Source organism: Bos grunniens, chromosome 24, assembly GCF_055505025.1.
Source record: "Bos grunniens cultivar Pamir isolate PY7600 chromosome 24, Bosgru_T2T1.0, whole genome shotgun sequence".
Classification (NCBI taxonomy): Eukaryota; Metazoa; Chordata; class Mammalia; order Artiodactyla; family Bovidae; genus Bos; species Bos grunniens.
The window spans coordinates 39,399,899-39,424,490 of NC_141188.1; the positions used below are offsets into that span (position 1 = coordinate 39,399,899).

The following is a 24,592-nucleotide window of genomic DNA, read 5'->3' on the forward strand; positions in this document are numbered from 1 at the left end:
GTGTCAGACACAACTGAGTGACAAACACACATGCACATACACTGAAATATTACTCAGCCATAGAAAAGAATGGAATAATGCCATTTGCAGCAACGTGGAAGGACTGAGATTATTATACTGAGTGAAGTAAGTCAGAAAGAGAAAGACAAACACCATATGATATTACTTATATGTGGAATCTAAAGTATGACCCAAATGAACTGATTTATAAAAGAGAAACAGACTCACAGATATAAAGAGCAGACTTATGGTTGCCAAGGGGGCCACAAGAGGGATGGATCGGGAGTCTGGAATTAGCAGATGCCAAGCTGAGCGCCGAAGAATTGATGCTTTTGAACTGTGGTGTTGGAGAAGACTTTTGAGAGTCCCTTGGACTGCAAGGAGATGCAACCCATCCATTCTACAGGAGATCAGCCCTGGGTGTTCTTTGGAAGGAATGATGCTAAAGCTGAAACTCCAGTACTTTGGCCACCTCATGCGAAGAGTTGACTCATTGGAAAAGAGTCTGATACTGGGAGGGATTGGGGGCAGGAGGAAAAGGGGACAACAGAGGATGAGATGGCTGGATGGCATCACCAACTCGATGGATGTGACTCTGAGTGAACTCTGGGAGTTGGTGATGGACAGGGAGGCCTGGCGTTCTGCAATTCATGGGGTTGCAAAGAGTCGGACACGACTGAGCGACTGAACTGAACTGAACTATTATATATAGAAGAGATAAACAGCAAGGTCCTATCTACAGGGCAAGGAACTATATTCAATACCCTGGGATTAAACCACAATGGAAAAGAATATGAAAAAACATATATGTATAACCAAATCATTCTGCTCTACAGCAGAAATTAACACAGCATTGTAAATCAACTATACTTCAATAAAATAAATTTTTAAGAAATATTAGTTAAAAAGAAATTGTGTCCTTTACTCATTCTGCACTGGCAATTAGTATTTTGAAGAACATTCTGGCTGAAGAGTAAGGAGACCTGCCCTGAGCTCCAGTTCTGCTCGTGACTTGTAACAGGTGGAGCAGATTTTCTTGCAGAGAAAGAGGGGCTGTTTAAAGATCACATGAGTTACGATGGCAAACTTTTACAAATGTGAAAGCTGCATAAAAATGAAATAACTCTCATAACCACTGCATGTGAGAAAGGTTTCCCACAGTCATAACACTCCTTCTAAACTTCTAAACATGAAGTTTAGATTTAACGCAGTCACCTCCAGAACACAGGAAGGGATGAGAGAAGGTGGATAGAGGCTCACCACACTGTTTTCCACACTGCTCAGCTCAGCTTCTTCCAGTGTGGGTGGTTGCTGTGTGCAACTACTTAACCAAACTCAGGGAAGGTCCAGGGGGTTAAATAGCACAGGAACTTAATAGATTTACCTTATTTTGGGAAAACAAGACAAAACAACCTAAGATTTTTTTCTCTAAAGATCACTTCTCCCTCCTGCTAATACTAAGAATTTCCTCCCCGTAAGGTGGTAGCTGTTTTTTCAAGACAGCCAGGGCTGGAGGAGTGGGAGGATTTTAATCTCTTCTCTAACCAGTCCACCCTAATGGAGACCAGTCCTGGGTGTTCACTGGAAGGACTGTTGCTGAAGCTGAAGCTCCAATACTTCGGCCACCTCATGCGAAGTGTTGACTCATTGGAAAAGACTCTGATGCTGGAAGGGATTGGGGGCAGGAGGAGAAGGGGACGACAGAGGATGAGATGGCTGGATGGCATCACTGACTCGATGGACGTGAGTCTGAGTGAACTCTGGGAATTGGTGATGGACAGGGAGGCCTGGTGTGCTGCGGTTCATGGGGTCACAAAGAGTTGGACATGACTGAACGACTGAACTGAACTGAACTAAGTAGTTCAGCGGATCTCAGTATATTCAAAAATGAGAAGAAGCTGGAAATTTCTAGCTGTTGATCAAGAGATCACCATGACTGTCAGTTAAAAACCCCAAATGGAAAAATCTACTTCTTTGTACAATGGCCCATGGAGTGTTTTTCCAGTAGTGGGTTGTTTGTTTTCAGCCCCTGCGTGGCATTGTCTTAGAAGCCAGTCCTGCATGAAGGAATTGAAAAGGAAGACTTTATGATTATAGCTTTTGATTTTGGTGGCTGGGGACATATTTTACTTTATATCATGCTTTTTGCTTCCTTTTCATTCTCTTCAAATGATCAAGAGGTTTGAGATCCTAAGCCGTCACATTTATTAAAATTACTTTTAAACTCTTAGCTCATTACTGTGTTCTTGCCCACGATTTAGAATCCTTTAACCAAAGAGAAATAGCTATTTTCTTATAGCAAGTCCTTTTTACCTTCTATAGCTTTGCATAAAGAATACTCCTCATCAAAGAGGGAAGAGGTTACCTAAATTATTGTTCACACATACAATGGGATACTTTGCAGTTGTTAAGAATTTTTAAAGAAAAGTTAATCTACGTGCATTTATGTAAAATGATGTTTAAGAATTTTAATTGAAAACAAATTGTAGAATACCATGCATAAAGAATGTAGATGTGTGTGTAAGATATGCATAGAACATTTCTGTAAGGATACACAAGAATTGGTTACAATTCTTGTCTCTAATGAGGGGTAAAACAGGGATTGGAGAGGGGAGGAAGACTTTTACATACTATTCAAGCACACTTTGGTGCTGTTAGAATTTTTACAAGTATTTTAAAAAAAATATTTATTTATTCATTTGGCTGCACTGGGTCTACACTGTGATGTGAGGGATCTTTGACCTTCATTGTGGCATGCAGGATCTTGAGTTGCCGAATGTGGGATCTAGTTCCCTGACCAGGGATCAAACCCGGGCCCCCTGCATTGGGAGAGTGGAGTCTTAGCCCCTGGACTGCCAGGGAAGTCCCAAGTGTTCTTTCTATAACACTGTAATAAAGAAGGAAACCTTTCCATCATTCCTAAGCAGAAAGGAGAGGTGTGTAGGCGTCGCATTTGTTGTGGTGTAGGGTATCATCACAACAAACAATAGAAAATAGCAATAAAAAGGGAAATGACCCACTCATCTCCTGGTGGACTTTTGCTTTTTGGTATTTTTATTTAACCAATCAATCCTAAAAGAAATCACCCGTGAATATTCATTGGAAGGACTAAGGCTGAAGCTGAAGCTCCAATACTTTGGTCACGTGATGCAAAGAGCTGACTCATTGGAAAAGACCCTGATGCTGGGAAAGACTGAGGGCAGGAGGAGAAGGGGGTGACAGAGGATGAGATGGTTGGATGGCATCACCGACTCAAACTCATGAGTTTGAACAAACTCCAGGAAATAGTGAAGGACAGGGAAGCCTGGGGTTGCAAAGAGTCAGGACTGAAGCGACTGAACAGTCATCTCACAGAGTTTTGAGATCCTAAGCCTTCGGGTTTATTAAAATTACTTTTAAACTCTTAGCTCACTACTGTGTTCTTGCCCACACAAGCGACTGCCCACCCATGCATAGCTGATAAACAGTGTTGTGACAGTTTCAGGTGAGCAGTGACGGGACTCCGCCGCACATATACATGTATCCATTCTCCTCCCAAATTTATTTGTAATTGGAAGATAATTGTTTTACAATGTTGTGTTGGTTTCTGTTGTACACCAGCATGAATCAGCTGATGTCTACATATATCTCCACCCTCTTGAACCTCCCTCCACCTCCCCATCCCACCCTTTTAGGTCATCATAGAGCGTGGAGCTGAGCTTCCTGTGCTTCCCATCAACTATGTATTTTACATATGGTAGGATATATATTTCAGTGCTACTCTCTCAATTCATCCTATGTATTTTTTTTTTTTTTTTTTTACTGCTCAGAAGTCTTAAGAGCAGAGAGAGGTGAACACAGGAATAGTGCCTAAACTGATGGTGGAAAGATAGGGTACCTGAGCATCAGACCAGTTACTGCTCTCTCTTCCCCCAAACCTATGAAGATTCCACACGGTAGCCAATTTACTAGGGGACACCCACTACACTGAAAAACGTTTTTCTCTTCCAAGGATGGAGTTCGAGCAACCGTCTCTGTTGCCCTCTATTCTTCAACAGGCAAGACAACAGTTCACCGTCATTTTTTGTTGTTGTTCAGTCACTAAGTCTTGTCCAACTTTTTGCCACCCCACGGACTGCAGCACACCAGGCTCCTCTGTCTTCTACCATCTCCCAGAGTTTGCTCAGACTCACATCCATTGAGTTGGTGATGCTATCTAACCATCTCATCCTCTGCTGCTCCCTTTTCCTTTTGCCTTCATCTTTTCCAGGATTGATCTTTTCCAATGAGTCGGCTTTTTGCATCAAGTGGCCAAAGTATTGGAGCTTCTTCTCTGTGCTACCATCGCATCCCCCAGACTTATTTCTCAGAGTCTGTTTGTCTCTGTTATCCCTCCCTCATCTGCTCCTGGAGCTCCATGTCTTGTTACAGTTAAGTTTCCATCATACTCAGCTACATAGGATTCTTAGTGATGTCTGGTTTAATGGGATTTAAAGAGGCACACAAGGAATAAAAGGGGAGTACACTAGGAAAGCAAAAATTCCTACATGATATAACCTATAATCTACTCTTTTATTTCTTGACGATGTTTTGACTGGAGCTCATTATTTTTCTAGAAGTTTGAAGCATTCCATCCCTCATGAGAAAAAAGATCCATATCCTGGAATTCTAGTTCCCCAAAAAAGAAAACTATATTTTTGTTCCTACTTCTTTGACATTTAAGTCCATTTTTTTCCCCTCCTTCCTCCCCAGCAATTCACAGCTTTAGGGATGAATCATAGCCATGAACCAAGATAACTAAAATTAGCCAAGTGAGATGGGGCAAACACTTTGTTTGAGGTTTTCAACTCCCATCTTCTCTCAGGAATGTTGGCGAGGAGGCACTCCCACACTCTTGTACACGGTTTTTCTTTCTTCCTTTCCATTTTCTGTTTTCCAAAGGCATCTTGAGGGCCTATTTCTGAGGCTGGTTTTCATCAGCTACTTAATGTCAGTGATTGTGTCTTCCGATAGGTAAGGCCTAAGGTCAGTGGAATGTTCTGGAGTCAGAAAGAGTCTTGAGACAATGAGCTTCATCTTCAGGCTGCAAAGCTCCTGGAGAAGCATCTCTCATTACTCTTTAGTTTCGTTGCTACACTCTGGGGACCATCACCTCTCTCACTCCTTTCTCTTCTCCCACAGATCGTGAAAAAATCCCTTCCCCTCGCTGCTAGATTGTCCTTCTTTCGTCACTATTTTTTAAAATTTATTTTTTAATTGGAGGAAAATTGCTTTACAATGTTGTGTTGGTTTCTGCAGTATGGCAGTGTAAAGCAGGCATGGTTAGTTATACATGTGTCTCCTCCCTCTTGCGCCTCCATCCACTCCCCTAGCTCACCCTCTAGGTCACCCCAGAGCACCAGGCCGGGCTCCCTGTGTTATACAGCAGTTTCCCACTAGCTATCTGCTTTACACATGGCAGCGTGTATGTGTCGATGCTACAATATTCTTCATTATTAACTAACAATGATTCGAAATGACATATCACCCAAGAACATTAGTAATTTTGAAAAGGTCTTCTGAATGTTTAAGAGTAAATCTCAGGCAAGGAGGACACAGGTTTGGCAGCCTGAATTCCCTCAAGCAGGTCACCTCAGCTTGGCTCTGATGAAGGATTTAAGTCTTTTAGTTGGATTGGCCAGAATATGCTATTTATTCTGGAAAGGAGACAACTGTCTGCTCCCTGATTAGTCAAAGCCATGTCCAAATCCCCACTTGGACTTTTATTCAATAGACTGTAAGAAGAACATTAAAAAAATTACTGTAAGTGAGCTGTCATTTAGAAGATTCTCAAGTTAAATTCAAATTAATGTCCATTAATCCTCAGCAAATAACACTTTAAAATCTCTTCGTAGTACTTTATCCCTTCATCCAAGCACTAAGAAAAATTTTCTCCTGGAAAAATAATCAGTCTCTAATAATATAGACTTTGAAACTCTTCCAAAATCTGTGAGAAGGGCCCCAGGTGTCTGTGCTTGCCTGGCTCAGGAAAGGACCTGCCAGAGCTTCCTGCAATATTGATAAAGTAACAGAAGACTTCAGGAAGATTTATTTTCAATCCTAAATGCCTTGAGGGCAGATAAGTTTTCATTTTCAGGATGATTAATCCTTGAAATCATAATTCTTGTTCTAATCCTGAAACTTAAAAAAAAATATCTCTGTGGCTTTTGGCAATGGTTTGATGTCTCTGAGCCCCATCCCCACCCCCATCCCCAAATTAAATGAGAGACTTGTGCTCTTAACTTGGAGGGTCCACTTAGATGGCTCCCTCTCAGACCCACCCCAGGCCCTTGCAAACAGCATCAGTGGATCCCAGCATCAGTGGATCCCAGCATTAATGGATCCCAGTTGTGTTAGTGTTAGTTGCTCAGTCGTGTCCAACTCTGCGACCCCATAGACTGTAGCCCACCAGGTTCTTCTGTCCATAGAATTCTCCAGGCAAGAATACTGGAGAGGGTTGCATTCCCCTTCTCCAGGGGATCTTTCTGACCCGGCATTGCAGGAGATGGAGCCAATGGATCCCAGCTCCCCTCCAGATGAGTACAGGGTTCTGGGCCTCAGAATCCTCCTGAACAGAGCTTTAGCCGCACCTCTCGGTGACTGGCCATCACACAAGGTGCTGTCCCTTATCTCCTTGGTCTTGAGGAAACTTTCAGCGCTAATGTATATGTATGGTTATGAGGAAGCACCAAGCACTGGCAGTTCACAGTTTAACGACAAAAGAAGGTAGTGTTGGTAACAAAGTCATATGAGAAGAGACAAATGGGGCTGCTCTCCTACAGCTTTAATTCTGGGGACTTAAAATGAGTCCCTTCTGCATCAGGAGCCCCAGACTGTAGCCTCTCGCTGGAGTCTCTCATTCTGCTTCTCTTCTGTAGAAGTCTCCTTTCTCTCTTTTCCCCTCTGGCCAGACTGTCCTCAGCTGTGTGTTCACATTCTGCACGCCGTCCTGCCCACCTGCAGCTCCTCGTGTTCCTCCTCTTCCCAGAAAAAGGAGGGGCACAGGCCATGAAGAGGGGAGCAGGGCGATTTTTTTTTTTAACCTATGGATGTGAACCATATTGAAGAACACAGCCACGTACATCTTCCCTTCTTAGTCCTAAGAGGAGGGAAATGCCTCTGTTTTCCTTTGCTGTCTCTTTTGCCCAAATGCTTTGACATCCCTCTCCCGCAGTAGCTAACATATAACAACACATGCTTCTCCCAATGGGAGGGTGAACAGCCTAGTATCACCTAACACTACAAACTTGTGAGTTTATATCCTCATCGACAAACTCAGGATACTTTCCCATCTCTCCCTGACCATGACACTGTCTTATTTTGTCTTCTATCCTATCAACTACCTGCAACTCCCTAAAAAGTAAGAAGTGGAAAAAGTTAAAAACAGAAACTCTTTCATTTACTCATAGACAAATTATTTAAATACTTTCCAACCTTCTTCAAGAAAAAAACAAAGCTTGTTTAAAAGACAAATAGTAGCTAGTATTATTTTGTGTGCTTTTAACTGTTAGAAAGTATATGTCTTTCATTCTGCATTTGGCATTTACCCATATTGGTGTATGTGCGTGCTGAGTTGCTTCAGTTGTGTCTGACTCTTTGTGGTCCTACGGGCTGTAGCCCTCCAGGCTCCTCTGTCCATGGGATTTCCCAGGCAAGAATACTGCAGAGGGTTGCCATTTCCTTCTTCAGAGGATGTTCCTGACCCAGGAATCGAACCCAGGTCTCTTATATCTCCTACACTGGCAGGCAGGTTCTTTACCACCAGCCCCACCTCTGGCACCATTTGATAACGCATTTTATGAATCTGCCACAGTTATTTATCCCTTCCCCTGCTGCTGCTAAGTCGCTTCAGTCGTGTCTGACTGTGCGACCCCATAGATGGCAGCCCACCAGGCTCTGCCGTCCCTGGGATTCTCCAGGCAAGAACACTGGAGTGGGTTGCCATTTCCTTCTCCAATGCATGAAAGTGAAAAGTGAAAGTGAAGTCGCTCAGTCCTGTCTGACTCTTCTCGACCCCATGGACTGCAGCCTACCAGGCTCCTGCATCCATGGGATTTTCCAGGTAAGAGTACTTGAGTGGGTTGCCATTGCCTTCCCCTGCTGGTATGTATTTAAGTTGTTTCCAACTTTTCATTATTACAGTAAGAGTGAAGTTGCTCAGTCGTGTCTGACTCTTAGTGACCCCATGGACTGCAGCCTACCAGGCTCCTCCGTCCATGGGATTTTCCAGGCAAGAGTACTGGAGTGGGGTGCCATTGCCTTCTCTCACAATAAACATCAATGAGCATCTAAAAATAGACAAAACCAGTACAAGAAATTGCCTATTATATTTAGCCCCTGTCATCACACCCAGCTTGAAAAAAAAGTAGGTTTGTATTTGGGGTGTGAATACCCTCCTCCAAATGAGATGGGCGTGTGAGTCTTGTAGTCTGTACCCTGTCCTCGTCTCTTGCTATAGAACTGCTCTTTAGAAAAGGCAGTTTGGATCCTGCACTGTCCCTGCGATGATCACAGCCTCAGAGAGGAAGGAACTATGTATCTTTAAGGGAGCTGAAGGAATGAAAGGGAATTTAGATGCTTTTTAGAAGGAATGGAAAGTGTAAAACACAGGAGAGAGATTTCCATTTTAATTAGGTTCTAAGTGCCTGATCGAGGGCTCACATTAGCTTTGTTTTATCGCTGCAACTCCATACATGAGGCTTTCCCCATTTCACAAATGAGGAATCTCTGTCCTAGGAAGATTCAGTAACTCGTCCATGGTTACACATCAACTAGCTGTCAGAGCGAAGATGTGAGGCCCAGAGTTGAAAGCAGAAAGAATAAAGAGCTGATTGGAATAATGGACTTCACCAAGATTGCTGAGGTGAGCAAAAGATACGACAGTGGGTCCAAATGGAGGAGAAAAGGAAATCCAACTGGGTGCCCAGGAAAAGGAGCCACTCAAAGCACACTGGGAGAATGCAGAGCAGATTGAGGGAGGTGCCAGAGGCTGCAGTGAAGTGAGTTCTGACCTGCAAGTGCAAACAGGCTGATGTGCAGCTGAAAGAGGAAGGGCCTTGAGAGTATCTTGACTCAGGCTTGGCCTGGGGTGAAGAGAAGAAGGACCGAATGACCAAAGGATTGAGGAGATTCAGAGTTAAGTAGGCATTGTTTGATGTTTCCTGATAGCTCAGTTGGTAAAGAATCTGCCTTCAATGCAGGACACCCCGGTTCAACTCTTGGGTCGGGAAGATCCCCTGGAGAAGGGATAGGCTACACACTCTAGTATTCTTGGGCTTTCCTTTCGGCTTAGCTGGTAAAGAGTCTGCCTGCAATGTGGGAGACCTGGGTTCGATCCTTGGGTTGGGAAGATCCCCTGGAGAAGGGAATGGCTACCCATTTGAGTATTCTGGCCTAGAGAATTCCATGGACTGTATAGTCCATGGGGTCACAGGGTAGGACATGATGGAGTGACTTTGACTTTCTTTCTGGCTGATGTGAGTCCTGGTTTCCGCTTTGTGGAGCCTGGGTTCCGCTCCCTGGAACAACTTCCCTGGTCCCATGGTCCTTGTCCATGTTGTTCCGCTCCGTGGGAGAGTCCTCCATTTCTGTTGTTCTGTATGACCACATCCAAAGTACACATTAGGAAATATTGGCTCCTTGGAGCCAATAGACATTTTAGGACGTCTCTCTTTACTGTGTCTTTTCATTGTGATTCTTTGGGAAGTAGGTCCTCTTAAGATCATCACAGTCAACTTCTTTTTTTTAAAAAATAATTTAAAAAATTTATTTTTTGGCTGTTCTGGGTCTTTGCTGCTGCGTGGGCTTTTTTTTTTTTTCTAGTTGCAGCAAGCGGGGGCTGCTCCCTAGTGGTGGTGTGCGGCTTCTCATTGCGGTGGCTTCTCCTGGTGCAGGGCACGGGCTTCAGTAGCTGCGGCATGTAGGCTCAGTAGCTGTGGTGCACAGGCTTAGTTGTCCGTGGCATGTGGGATCTTCCCATATCAGGGGTAGAAACTCTGTCTCCTGCACTGGCAGGTGGATTCTTCACCACTGAACTACTAGGGAAGCCACACACTCAACTTCTTACCTGCTGGTTCCAGTGAGTTCCGTGTAGCAGGCATCGTACTCGTAGACCCCTTGGAGATGCAATGACCATCGCTGTCCTGTTTGTTTGCCTTCTTACCCTCATGCCTCTCTATCTTATGTACTCTCAGCTTACCAACCTATCAACTGCTCTTCTCTGAAGCATTTTCATCTAGTTAAAAATATTTACTTAATTTTATCCTCATTCTAAATCATCCGATTCCACTCAAAGCATGAATAATGAAGGAAGGGAGTCATGTCCTTTTTTTATTTTTAACTTAAAAAATATATATTTATTTACTTTTCGTTGAACTGGGTCTTCGTCACGGCACCTGGGCTTTCTCGAGTTGTGGTTCATGGGGGTTACTCTCTAAATAAATGCAGTGTGTGGGCTTCTCACTGCAGGGGCTTCTCTTGTGGAGCACGGGCTCAAGAACTCGGGATCAGTAGTTGTGATGCATGGGCTTAGTCGCCCCAGAGAATGTGGAATCTTCCTGGACCCATGTCCCTTGCATTGGCAGGCAGATTCTTAACCACTCGACCACCAGGGAAGTCTGGGGCCATGTTCTTGATTTGAACATTGCCACACGGGGTAGTTTTCATCCTATTTTCTTCATTCAAGTGCTTTCTCAGATTTACCTTTTAAAAACTGGATTGGGATCAATTGCTTCTTCCAGTCACACAAGTCCACAAATGTCTGCTGCTGCTGCTAATTCACTTCAGTCGTGTCCGACTCTGTGTGACCCCATAGATAGCAGCCCGCCAGGCTCCTCCGTCCCTGGGATCCTCCAGGCAAGAACACTGGAGTGGGTTGCCATTTCCTCCTCCAATGCATGAAAGTGAAAAGTGAAAGTGAAGTCGCTCAGTCGTGTCTGACTCAGCGACCCCAGGGACTGCAGCCTACCAGGCTCCTCAGTCCATGGGATTTTCCAGACCCACAAATGTCTAGACTCTTCTTATTCTCTTTCATTACTACTTGTATCATAACCAATTCTTTTCCGAGTCTATTTAAAAGCATGGAACACTGTTGAAGGCTGCCAAGAGCAACTGACACATTCTGTTAACAATATGTTTTGCAACAACTTTCCCTAGAGTTAGAGTTCATTTGTTACCTCATCCACCTTCCACGTTCTAGAAAACAATTTACCAAATGACTCACCACTGCATAACATGGATCAGTATGTACCAGCCTCTGATAATTACCTTGCTTCCTGCTACCAAATCCTATAATCAGTCATATGTTTTAGTTTATTTTGTTGTTACATGAGTACCCCATTCCTAGTACCAATTTACTTATAAGTTAGGATAGGCCAAGTTTGGCTCTGTTGATAAACAATCGCAAATCGCCCAAGTTTACTTCTTGCTCACAACTTCATTTCTTGGACCTGTTTCTTTTGTCCATACCATGAGCTGGCAGGAGGCTCTGTCCATTGCATTCACTCAGATACCCAGAAAGACAGAAGGGTCAATCGGTGCTCCTAAGGTCCTTGAATCAGAAAAGTGGACCCAGGGAGTAGGGCCACACTTCCTGGAAGTGATACACAGCACTTCTGTTCAAATTTCATCGCTAAAGCCATGTACACGACCACACTGATTTCAAAGAGGCAGAGAAGTGCAACATTGCCACGTGCCCAGAAAAGGAGAGCTGGGTATACATGGTGAACAGTAAAAATAATGGTACCGTGAAGCCATTCCCCCAGAGAAGGCAATGGCACCCCACTCCAGTACTCTTGCCTGGAAAATCCCATGGACGGAGAAGCCTGGTGGGCTGCAGTCCATGGGGTTGCTAAGAGTTGGGCACGACTTAGCGACTTCACTTTCACTTTTCACTTTCATGCATTGGAGAAAGAAATGGCAATCCACTCCAGTGTTCTTGCCTAGAGAATCCCAGGGACAGAGGAGCCTAGTGGGCTGCCGTCTATGGGGTCGCACAGAGTCGGACACAACTGAAGCGAGTTAGCAGCAGCAGCAGAAGCCATTCCTCACAATATACCCCAGGAATGCCATCTCCTTTTGCATCTGTTCATTCAAAAAAGACTTACGACAGCATGTTGCTCAGGAGCACAGGCTCTGAGGTGAGATGATCTGGATTCAAAACCACAGCTCTGTCGCTTCTAGAGGGCTACTGTGGGAAAGTTATCTAACTGTTCTGTGTCTCAATTTTGTTGTCGGTTTTACATGGATGGTTATATATCCTACCTCAAGAGTAATTGTGAAGATTGGAAAAGACAGCATATGTGAAACACTTAGAACAGTGCCTCGCAATGATCAGTGCCCCTTTCACGTTAGCTGTGTGTGTGTGTGTGTGTGCACGCGCACGCGGACACACTCAGTTGTTCAGTCATGTCCAACTCATTGTGGCCCCGTGGACTGTAGGCTCCTCTGTCCATGGAATTTTCCAGGCAAGCATACTGCAGTGGGGTGCCATTTCCTACTCCAGGGGATCTTCCCAACCCACTGATCCAATTTGTGTCTCTTTTGTCTCCTGCATTGGCAGGTGGATTCTTTACCACTAGCGCCACCTGGGAAGTGCATTCATATTCGTTAGTTATTACATCATTATTACATCATTATTATGATTGCTGGCCACCTACTATGTGCTAAGCATTGGGATGTATCAGTAGTCAGGGTTTCTAGTAGGATAGAACTTACAATCTAATGGTGGAGAAGAGTAGAAGAAAGTTTCCATTATTTTCAGTCTTCCTCTCAAATTTAACCTCTCCCTGTTGGCTGTTATTTCTTCTTCCCAAGAACTCTGGCAGCACTCTGTTGAAACCTTTCTTAAGGTCATTATAACCTTCTCACACACTTTCCTATTTTCTCTGTACACCATGTCCAAGGGGGTTCAAATGTTAGGTAAAATGATTGTGGGGACTTTCCTAAGCTCTGAGCATGCACTATAGGAGGCACGGGTTCCATTCCTGGCTGGGAAATTAAGATCCCACGTGCCGTGCAGCATGACCAAATATAAAATAAAGATGACTGTGAAGCCTTTGTCACAACTCCAAGGAGGTGTAAGAAGTGCTACCTCACCAATACACAATCCCTCTATTCTACAGTGCCTCAATCAGTAGCTTCCTGGAGTCGCTTTACCTGTAGTTGTTGAGTTGAATTGTCATCTCACACCTGCCCCCCCAACCCCTTTGGCTGCATCTATGCTGGCTTAGACTCTTCACCCTCCCGCTTCAAGCCTTGCCTCTGAAGCCACGGTTCTCTGAAAGCTCCCTGTTCCTTCTGAATTCCACCGAGCATCACTAGCCCACCTGGAGGCTGGGAACTCGGTCTGGCAGGTACATATTAGCGGGTTAAAAATACCAATGCAGCCATGCTTCATACTGTCATCCACCCTGAACATGAACGTATTTCCCTCTGTTCATCTGGGGAATCCCTTCTTCCTAGTTCTGTGGGGAGGAGGGGAGTGGCTGTAACAAACCAGCACTAGCTAGCTATTCCCTTCAGAACTGGAGAAGTGTTCTCTTCAATGGTCGTGTTAACTGCTTCGCATGCTTTCAAACTTATCTGTGAGCCCAAAGGAACCAATGAATAGGAAGTATATTTGATCATCCATCCTGATCACTAGGAATATATTCATTTGTTTTCAAGCCTTTTTTATTTTTACAAGATAATTGTGTACAACAGTTTACCAAGTGTTTTCAGTATCTGTCATTTGATTCTCCCAGTGGCCTCAGAAGGAACTCAGCATTTACTTTAAACAATACAGATAAACCACTAGGGACCATTGATCTGCACTATTTTATCACTCAGTCGTCTGAAAAATTCAAGAGTTTTTTAAGGAAGCATTGCCCTGCAGATTTGATGGCTAAACAACCAACCAAGAGTGGGAATACACAGACACCCTCCTTGATGAGAACTCCTAATTCTCTTTAGAAGCCATTCTGGATTGTTGTAAACTCTTTTTGGAGGTTGGTGGTTCAGCTTATGCTTTATGCAAAACACACCTGGATGCCATGTCTTTGAAGGCACTGGGATGTATGTCAGACCCAAGGTCAGCACCAATAGACTATTCAATATACCATGCTGCTCCACCTGTGGGATGTTGTTTGCCACACTTACTCTAGAAGTTGTACGATTGGATCATAAGGGATAAAACAAGGAAGTGGGGTACTGGAAGTAGAGTATTGGAAACACTTACTTGAGAGTGGTGAGTTCTGTGAGGGATGGCTGAGTCGCCTTGAGATAGCTTTCCCTTCGTGCAGCCACTTTGGGAGAAGGCTTGGGGCTGGTGTCCGAGTCACCGCTGTCTTCATCTCCCATGGCCTTGATGTAGCTGCCGCTCCGCATTCTTCGGCAGGGGATTTCATCATCTTTACCTCTAGGGGTGTACCCTGTCCATTCATCCTGAGGGACCTATGCACATACAAAACAGAGAGTTCATTCTGTATAAAAGTCTACCTTCGGGGCTTCCCTGGTGGTACAGTGGCTAAGGCTGCTTGCTCCCAAAGGTAGGGGGCCTGGGTTTGATCCCTGGTCAGGGAGCTAGATCCCACATGCCACAGCTACAGATCCTCCATGCCACAACTAAGACCCAGTGCAGCCAAATAAATAAATACACATAAATATTAAAAAATCGTTTATCTTCTTCTTTTCTTTCCTGACCTTGAATATGGGTAATGCCAGTAATTATTGAAAACTTTAGACATTAACTTTCAACAATAATATTTTACCATAATTAGTCTGCAAATATTTTCAATACATGCAAATACATGTCTCAATCTTTGAAAGAACCTGTGTACTAGGGAAAATTAGAGCCATCAGATTCACTTCTCAGTCTTCTCATGCTGAAAATAATAGGCATATACAGATGCCACTAGAGAGTGGTTTTATTTGAGCTTTTCAATGATTTGTTTTCATTTGTCATTGGAAATTCAAGAATGTTTCTGTTTTGTTGACATCTTTCCTGCGTCTTCCAACTCTAGCATCTTGTATCCAATCTTGCTTCCTCCCAAACCACTGGTCTACACCAGCTATGTTCACTTCCCAATCACCGATTCTTTCTGAATCCTCTTAATTTGGATTTAGCCTCTATAGGTTGCTTGACACACTTTTTGAAGGTTTCCAATGGTCTCCTCATGATAGCTTCATGGCATTTTCTTAATTTTAATTTTTCTTGGCCTCTACACACACACACACACACACACACACACCCACACACCCACATACCCACACACATACCACCTCTTAAAGAGTTTTTCCCCTTCTGGCCTTCTGGTTACCCTACTTACCCGATTTAGCCACTACTTAGCTGTTCTTTTCCTCTTGCTTTGTTGGATCCTGCTCCAAGTCCCTAATTGTGAGGAACCCACAAGATAATGTTCTCAGTACATGGCTCATTTGTCTTTCTATTGGGTTGGCCAGAAGAGTTTCTTCAGTTAGTGAATATGTTGTTCAATAAAGTTCTGGGTGAAAATGAAAAATATGTCTTTTTATTTTTACTTAAAACCGAATGAACTTTTTGGCCCACCCAAAGCAATCATTTCCTTTGAGTTCATCAGGGCACCATCCTATGCCAGAAAGGCTTGTTTCTGACCTTATTTTTAGTTCTTAGGGCTTCCCTGGTAGATCAGATGGGTAAAAGAATCCACCTGCAATGCAGGAGACTTGTGATTGATTCCTGGGTTCGGGAAGATCCCCTGGAGAAGGGAATGGCTACCCACTCCAGTATTCTTGCCTGGAGAATTCCATGGACAGAGGAGCCTGGCGGGCTACAGTCCAGGGAGTTGCAAAGAGTCGGACACGATTGAGTGACTAAGCACAACACAGCACAGTTCAGTGTGGATCCACACTAGGATCTCATTCCTCCTCCATTTGTTAAATAAAAAAGTATGTAACAATGGCTACTCTTTTTATCCATTAAGATATAATGAACAACCTATGAACTGTGCACAGAACAGGGCACAGGGCTTGATTAAAAGAGACCAGAAAACAAGGAGGCTGCCTCTTGCCCTCAACATGCTGATAATGGAGATAAGACAAAGCAGACAAAAGTTTGGGAACAGTTCCAAGTCAATGTGTTACCAAGCCTCAGATGTGGCCCCGTAAATGGAGTATGAGCTAAGGAGACACTGCAAACGGGAGTTATATAATGGTGATGGAGAAGGAGGATCCAGGAAGGGCTCCTAGAAGTGGCTACGTTGGCAATGAGAAGGTAAAAAAGTATTTAATATTTTCATGCTAACTGCCGGATTGGCCAAAAGTTCATCTGGTGTTTTCCATAACATCTTAACAAATGAACTTATTAGCCAACCCAATATTTACTGATTATCCGTTAAATAATGCCGTGTTTCATTATTAACATTTAAGTATGCTATGCAGTTTGCTTATAGGATCTTATCTCATCAACACAAAAACTCTATTTTTTTGAATTTCTCAAATGGGAAGCAGAAGCTCAGAGGACTTAAGAAATCTGCCCGAGAACACACAGCTAAGAAATGGCAGCACTGGAATTCAAAGCATTTTTGGTTTAATTCAAAGATCAGAGTTTACTTAATCTAAAATTTATGATTAATAACATGGATTTTAAATCTAATAAAGTTGTGTTAATAATTTTGTGTTATTAAAATTAGTAAAATTGTCTACAATGTGTTAATGAAATTGTCTACAATGACATGTATGTACAGAGTAGACATAGATTTCTAAGTCATAGTTTCTAGGAACTGAGAATAGACATTCCACTGGGAAAAAAGCACTGTTCTTTCCTCCTTAACTCGTACATTTAACTGTTTTGAAAGCTTGCAATATCTAGAAACATCAGACTGAAGACATGCTACCATTCCTGGACCTGAAAACAGTGATTTGTAGGTTCTAATGCTGAGAACTACCAGCGAAGTTTGGTTAAGCTTTGTTATGCAGCTTCTTTTAACAAACTCAAGTCATGCGTCCTGTGTGCAGGCTCTATTCTAAATGCTTTAGAAGTGTTAACTCATTTGATCCACACAACTAAGGGTATTACGACTATTATCCCCATTTTACAAATGAGGAAAATGAGGTTAGGTAACTTGCCCAAAATCTCAGCTACAAAGGGGAAGCGTTCCAGCCCGACAGCTCCTATGTCTCGCCAAGACTGTATCTGACGCTGTCTTTCTGTCTCTGATCTCATGGTACCTACAGAACTGAACAACTATAGTCCCATGACACCTTCATCATCCATCATGCCTGATCCATTTGCCATTTATCAATTATGGTAGTAACAATGTAGAGTTCTTGCTTTTTTGAGCTAAAAAGCATCAACATCACCATGGCAACAGGGAGGCTTCTTAGGGAAATTATAAACGTTGAGAACAGTCTTGTTTTCCTTCCATTGGCAGGTGAGTCACTGCAGAGATATGATCATATTCAGTACCTCATTGTTGGCTCAGTAATTACATTTTATAAATTAAGTTGGTACAGCTGAGGGTCATAGAGGACGCAGCCGACACTTGCAGTTTCTCAGCACTGATGCACAGCTTGTAAGCATGGCTCCCTGAAATATGTTAGAGACCAATGACACCTCATTAGCTCATATTGCTTATGAAACAAAACATGGCAAATTTTTCTTTAGGTGGTTTTTTTCCCAAAATTGGTTTATAGTAGAAACTTGGTCTTATACTAGAAACAGGCTACAATTGTTGCTAAGAGAACCAGCTGGGAAGTATTTAATATGTATATATTTCAATTAAACATATTTTTCAAATGAGAACACCTAAAGAAGTTTATGGAAGTGATCTGCATGGGATGGATTTAAAAAATCAATACATTATTCATACACTGAGAGAAAACCTACAGTAAGTTATTACAATTTTACAATTATTACAATACATGTAAACTAATATAGAAACTAGCTCCAGGAAAAATGTAAGGAAATCTGAACATCAAGACTTTGGAGAAGAGAAATACTGTTGCTGAACAATCAGGGCCTGTAAAGTTGCTACAGTTGAGCCACTGCTTTTATTATGAGTCTCTTAAACTCAGAGGCAAAAGAGAGGCAGTGGTTGGTTACACACTAGTTTGTCCGGGGGCCCAGAGCATGAACTATGGGGTGCTTCAGCTACATTGTGATCTAGTCAAGGCTGCTGTGTCCTTCCGCGTCACTTGCACGGAGAGAAAAGCTTCAGGTAAATCCACGGAAAAAAAACTAACTTTGCAGCTGTCTGAGAAGGTCTTCCTATTACTGGTCCTCATGGTGTACAAAATGGAAGTCTTTGTATTAATAACAAAGGGAAACTGAAGAAGACACAGGAGTGGCCTGGACACGTGTTGATGACAGGCAAGCCAGACGTCCTGATTGCCTGCACGAGCTTGGCGGGGCAGTTAGATCCAGCAAATGTTAAAAGAAATTGCAATAAGTGGTGCATGCATGCATGCTAAGTTGCTTCCATCATGTCCGACTCTTTGCGACCCCATGCACTATAGCCCACCAGGTTCCTCGTCCATGGGATTCTCCAGGCAAGAATTCTGGAGTGGGTTGCCATGCCCTTCTCCTGATAAAAGTTAAGAGTTTAACAATAGTTATGGGTTAGAGAGAAGGAGGATTATTTGTTTTTAAATGCAAATGTTTAAGCACAAAACTGCAATGGAGAACTTTATTTTTGAGAGAACAAAATGAGGATTAGTGCAATTTTTCTGTTTTAGAGATAGCCAGACTATACCTTAAACCACATGTCATGGTTCAGGAGGACAGAGGACCTATCTCTGACAAGGAATGACCATACCTAGCTGCTGTCATCCTCTAAGTACAGAATAAAGATGCTTTCTAGGTTGAAATAGTGTCATGGGCACTGAATGATGGGCCTTCATAATGCAACAAGAGAAAATTATTTTTAAAATCTCACATATATGAAAATTATATAACATATTATTGTATTATATATATATGTTCTATAGTAAAAATTATCTCTCCTAAATTGGCCTACCATCTCAAAAACATATTTATCTCTCTTCTAAGATCTTTGGAAGTGGACCATTCCTGTGACACTGCCAATTTTTTTTTTAGGCTTCCCAAAACTCAGTTGAAATAGTGTGTTACTAGTTCCAGGAGACCTGTGAGCTAAAGTATAATAACCTAGAGGTCCTTAGAAAATCTCCTCCCACAAAGTGGTATCATTCAAGGTAATTTCTTCTTTCTTTTTTTTTTTTGTAATTTCTTCTTTCTGAATGTCTCAAACTCTTGGCTGATTTTTTTTTTTGGGGGTAGTGGTTATCTCATCCCCCCTTGGTTAATAGAATCTCCATTCTGAATAGACAAGGTACTTCCACTTTTACCCTTCCTCCACTTTCCCCTAAGCTCCAAATGCCCAGGTTTACTGAATCCAAGATACCAGTGCAAGCTCCTCAATATTTTCTGTATCACTAAGAAAGAAAGAAATACCACCAGTTAAACTGACACTCTATAGATTACATGATACATTCCAATATCAAAGATTCTAAAATGTGAAAAAACATGGAGCTCAGACAGCAATCCAATAGCCCTTTAAAGAATATGTACAAAATAAGAATAAGAATGGGTATATTCTGAGTTAGTGATGATAGGATGTAATATTCATATTTCATAGTGATCAGATTAATAACAATTAGCATTCATTTATGTCATGCTTTTGCAAAACAACATAAGTTTACACAGTCTCATGACCATTTTAACTTTGAACATTATAACTCATGACATTATAAGCCTTGAAGGATAAGGAGAGTAAGTATTATAATCTCAGTTTATGAAATAAAGAAACTGAAGTCCAGAGGGGTTGTAGTTCATTCAGAGAGACACCGTGCCCAAGGAGGGGTCTGCTGTACACAGTCCAGAGATTTTTTTTTTCCCCTCTATATTTAGATCTTGGCTGCTTTGGGAGGAACAGTTGTCATTCTGTGCGCCTGTGTGCTTCAGTCATGTCTGACTCTCTGTGGCCCCATGGACTGTAGCCCACCAGGCTCCTCTGTCCGTGGGATTTTCCAGGCAAGAATACTGGAAGGGGTTGCCATTTTCTCCTCTAGGGGATCTTCCTGACCCAGGGATCGAACCCACATCTCCTGCGATTCTTTACCACTGAGCCACCTGGAAAGCCCCCAACTGTCATTTTATGATCATCTGAAGAACACATTTCAGATAAGACAACAACTCCCGAGAGTTTTAAACTCTCTCTGGAGGAAAAAAAAAATCATAAACAAAGAATTACATGCCTTGAAATTAAAGCTATAAGAAATACTATTGTAGACATGGAAAGGCTTACTTTAATAGGCCCTTCCAATGTGCATGGGGTTTGGCTGAGCTGCTGTCATAGAGTCTAACTCAATGTAGACAGAGTCAGACATTCTGTGCCAGCGATGGGCTGGAAGACGATGGCTGGGAGATGAAGCCATGTGCGAGTGACTCCTCGAGAGTGGATTATCTCAGGATGGGAAGTTGGATGGTGCGGTTTGGGGTGATGGAAATGCGTGAGATTTGGGGAAATCTGAGAGCCACAAAAGGAATGCAGACACTTAGAAAGCCGGGACAGCTGAAATAGAGCATGTATCCTGAAATATACCAGGGGAAGCTGGGGCCATTCTGTGAGCAGTTCTGGACTGTAGAGAATGGGGAGGAAAACGCATAAACCTAAGACAGAGGTGAATTTAAAGCAAGTTTCTATTTCATTAGGGACCAAAGAAGCTGGAATAGATAACTCTGTCATTTGGTTCATTAGGTAGAAATAAAGACGATATAGCAAGAAAGAGCTGTGATTAAAATGGTGGGTGTCAATAATAGGCTTATCGTTGCAAGGCTACCCTTTAGCGGTTGTTGATTTCTTCAACAATTGTGCATTTCAATTAAAGAGTCAAATAAGGGCATGTGGCTATGGCTGAGGGGGGTCGACCTGTTTGACCTTTCCTGAGCCTGATGAGGAAAGGTAAACATGAGAAGAGCCTGTACTTAGGAAAGGAGAGCTGAGGACCTGATATTTATGGAATAATCTTGCATTTTAGCGTAATCTCAAAGGGCTGGAGCTGATACCTTGTGACTCTATTTTAATCCCTCTAGCTGTCCTATGAAACAGACGCTCCCATTTCCACCTTACTGCTGCAAAACTGAGACTCAAAAAGCTGGACTGACCTGCCCAAGGTCATCATCAAAATAGGAATCTGCATCTCTCTGATGCCAAAGCTTTGAGTGTATCACACCGCCTCTGAGGAAGGCATGTTGATTGAGTGCGTGAACAAATAAACTTAAAAAAATGGAGTTCGTGCTCCCACGCTCTGTGCTTTTCCAAAAATGTACAAAAAAAAAAAAAGTGACTATTAAAATAAGCATACAGGGACTTCCCTGGTGGTCCAGTGGTTGGGACTTCACCTTTCGGAGCGGGGGGAGTGGGTTTGATCCCTGCACTGGGAGCTAAGCTCCCACATGCCTTGTGGCCAAAAGGTAGAAGCTAAAAAATTCAATGGTAAAAAAATTCAATTAAGACTTCAAAAAATGGTTTACATCAAGAAAAAAATCTTAAAAAAATAAGCATACATATTATCTAATCCCTAACTGGCTAGCACAGATAAAAGTTTTAAAATAATAATAAAATAATAAGCGTGGAACATAATTATGAGATAAAGCAGCGTTGCTTCTTCACCATTTTGTGGTGCCCTTACCAATGATTGTTATCAATTTTTTCGGGGAACCAGAACACCTGCATGATGGCCACATTTCGGGGAATCAGAACACCTCCAGGACGGCCACACTCTCAAGGGTGTTATGGGGGCCTCCAAGCACTCCGGTAGCTTTTCAGCATTTGTAAGAAGACTTCGCCCTGGGTTTCAGGGTCCAGCCTTGCTCTGTACTCTGTACGGAAATGGCTGGGATGCACTGGCCTTCTAAGCACTTTTAGTGAGCTCTCAGATTCCCTACTCACTCTGCTCCTTTGCATCTTCTTTGCAGCTGGGAGAACTGCCTTCCTGCTCCACACAGCTTTCAACTTGACAAATGCGACTTGGCATAAATGTCCCTGTAGCCTTTTTAGCTTGCTCTTCTCAGAGCAAAAGCAGGAAAAAAAAAGAGCAAGAATAGGAAAATTACAATTACACAATGTGTAGATCCCAAGGCCTGATTGGTGTTTTGCAAGCAGATTTCCCTGGCAACCGCCCTTTCCAACTCCCCTTGCAGCCCGAAGCTGGTGTAAAACTTAGTTTGCTTCCAGATTGCCTAAAAAATTACCTTTTAAGGACAGGAGTAAATACCTACCTCTTTTTTTCCCCTGGGTAAAATTCTTTTTTTTTTAAACTTTTTATTTTGTATTGGGGAATAGCCCATTAACGGTGTTGTGACAGTTTCAGGTGGACAGCAAAGGCACTCAGCCATACATACACATGTATCCATTCTCCCCCAAACTCTTTATCCCATACAGGCTGCCACATAACACTGAGCAGAGTTTCCAGTGCTGTACATTAGTACTAGTTCCCTGTGCTGTTGGTTATCCATTTAAAATACAGCAGTGTGTACATGTCCATCCCAAACTCCCTAACTCTCTCTTCCACTCATCCTTTCCTTGCAGTGACCAAAAGTTCATTCTCTAAGTCTGTGAGTCTCTTTTCTGTTTTGCAAGTAAATTCATTTGTATCATTTCTTTTTAGAACTCCACATATAGGGTTAATACCCTTTGCCACGTCTTTTTCCAAATAACCTTTTTTATAGTTACTTTTTAAAATTAAAAAAAAATTTAACAGTGTTGTGTTGCTTTCTGCCATACAACAACACAGATGCCCTTGAATAGAACTTTGTAATAGTGCTTTTCGATGGTAATTCACTCACTGTTACCCTACAGAGCCGGTCTCACCTGTGAACATTTACAGGTATCTACAGGGTACCATGCACCAGAGCAGGTGCCAGGGAGATACTCCAAAAACATTTTAGAAAACACAGTCTGGTCTCAAAGGGGTTGACAAGTTTTAAGTGGATCCAACAAATCTGGGGATGGATGAAAGAAAAGAGTAAAAACAGCTTTAAAACAAATCAAGCTGGGTTGAGTATTATATTTTAGTTCCTCTGTGTTGCCTACTGGGCTTATATTCAATAGTTCGTATCAATCCTCTTCTTGGTGGTAAAACTGTTCTTTGGAGCTGAATGGATCTGTGCAAAGTACATGCCACTGGGAAATGGGTCTGCAGGAGAAATACAGAGGGGCAAGGTCTGTGAGCCCTCAAAGGAGGGGAAGGAGCCACTGCTCTTTGGGAGCCGGTAGAAAATATTACCAATATTTGATGTCAAAGCAGGTACGATCTGGGAAGACCCTTGTGATACCATAGCAAGAAAGTGACTACAATACAGTATATACTGGTATGATATGAGGACAGGGGAGGACAATGAATTTTTATTCACTGCCCACCCTGTATTTCGACTGTAGTGAACGTCTGTGGGTTTTGCGACCCTGGGTTTGCTACTTCTGATTTTTGTTGTCACATCCCCATGGTTTTGCTTGGGGGAAACCTTGCTCCCTCCATGTGTCCACGTGTTTCAGGAGTAGCAGAAGAGCTGGCTTATCATGTCCTCCAGCACTACGGCTTGTCTCAGGGCTGAGTGTGTGGCCTCAGCCTGTTCAATCAGCAAGCACCTCTGGACCTTGGCTAGGGACCTGGGACAAAGATGTTTCCTCTCCTTCAGTGCATCTGTAGGGGAGCAATAAGCCTTAGGACCTGCTGGTAGCCATTTTATAATCCCTGCTACACAAACGTTCTCTCACGTAATATTATACAAAACTCCAGTGTTGTTATTCATTACATTGAAAAGATGATAAAATTGAGACTTACTGCTATTAAATAACGTACTCTAAATTTTACAGCTAGTAAATCATAGAATTGAAAGCCACATTTGTCTCACTCAAATTTCTATGCTCTTTTCATCATGTCATTCTGCTGACTGCAAGTTTCAAAACTTAGTAGTTTTCCATTAAACATAAAACTCAAGCATTAAGTTGCTAGGGGATACAATGCTATAACTTTTTTTTCTTTTTTTGCTAAGTGGCATTCAGAGGTAAAGAACTCGCCTGCCAATACAGGAGATGTCAGAGATTCAGGTTCAATCCCTGGGTCAGGACGATCCCTTGGAGGAGGGCATGGCAACCCACTCCAGTATTCTAGCCATGGATGGAGGAGCCTGGGAGGCTGCAGTCCATAGGGTTGCAAAGAGTCGGACATAACTGAAGCAACTTAGCACGTGCAGAATCTTAGTTCCTTGTCTAGGGATTAAACCCACGTCCCCTGCAGTGGAAGTGTGGAGGCTTAACCACTGGACCGCCAGAGAAGTCCCCAGTGCTATAACATTTTGAAACCCATGACAGATGGTGACAGTTGCTTGAAAGAACCAAAAGGCTTTCAAAAGTAATGTTCACAGAACGCCCATCACCCAGCAGTAATAGCTGGCTACAAGTTTTAGTGAAATATGAGCAAGAACACAGACATTTTAATAGCAAGATAAAAACAACAGAGGGTTTAGGTCTATAATAAATACGTTATATTTAGTTTCACTGACTGTATAGAAGATAAGCTAATGTAGAGCCCTGTCTTA

At 42.7% G+C, this 24,592-nt stretch overlaps 1 protein-coding gene across 14 annotated transcripts in view; it reads right to left on the reverse strand.

The window, feature by feature from the left end:
• DLGAP1 (DLG associated protein 1) overlaps nt 1-24,592 on the reverse strand; it is a 793,561-nt gene that overhangs the window by 215,070 nt on the left and 553,899 nt on the right. For 10 of the 14 annotated variants that reach the window (XM_086373120.1, XM_086373122.1, XM_086373121.1 and 7 more), the window contains one exon: nt 14,234-14,448. In XM_086373120.1, coding sequence (XP_086229246.1) covers nt 14,234-14,448 — 215 coding nt within the window. Of the gene's footprint in view, nt 1-14,233; nt 14,449-21,944; nt 22,059-24,592 lie in introns of all 14 variants that reach the window. The other 4 variants (XM_086373130.1, XM_086373131.1, XM_086373132.1 and 1 more) reach the window with 1 other exon arrangement.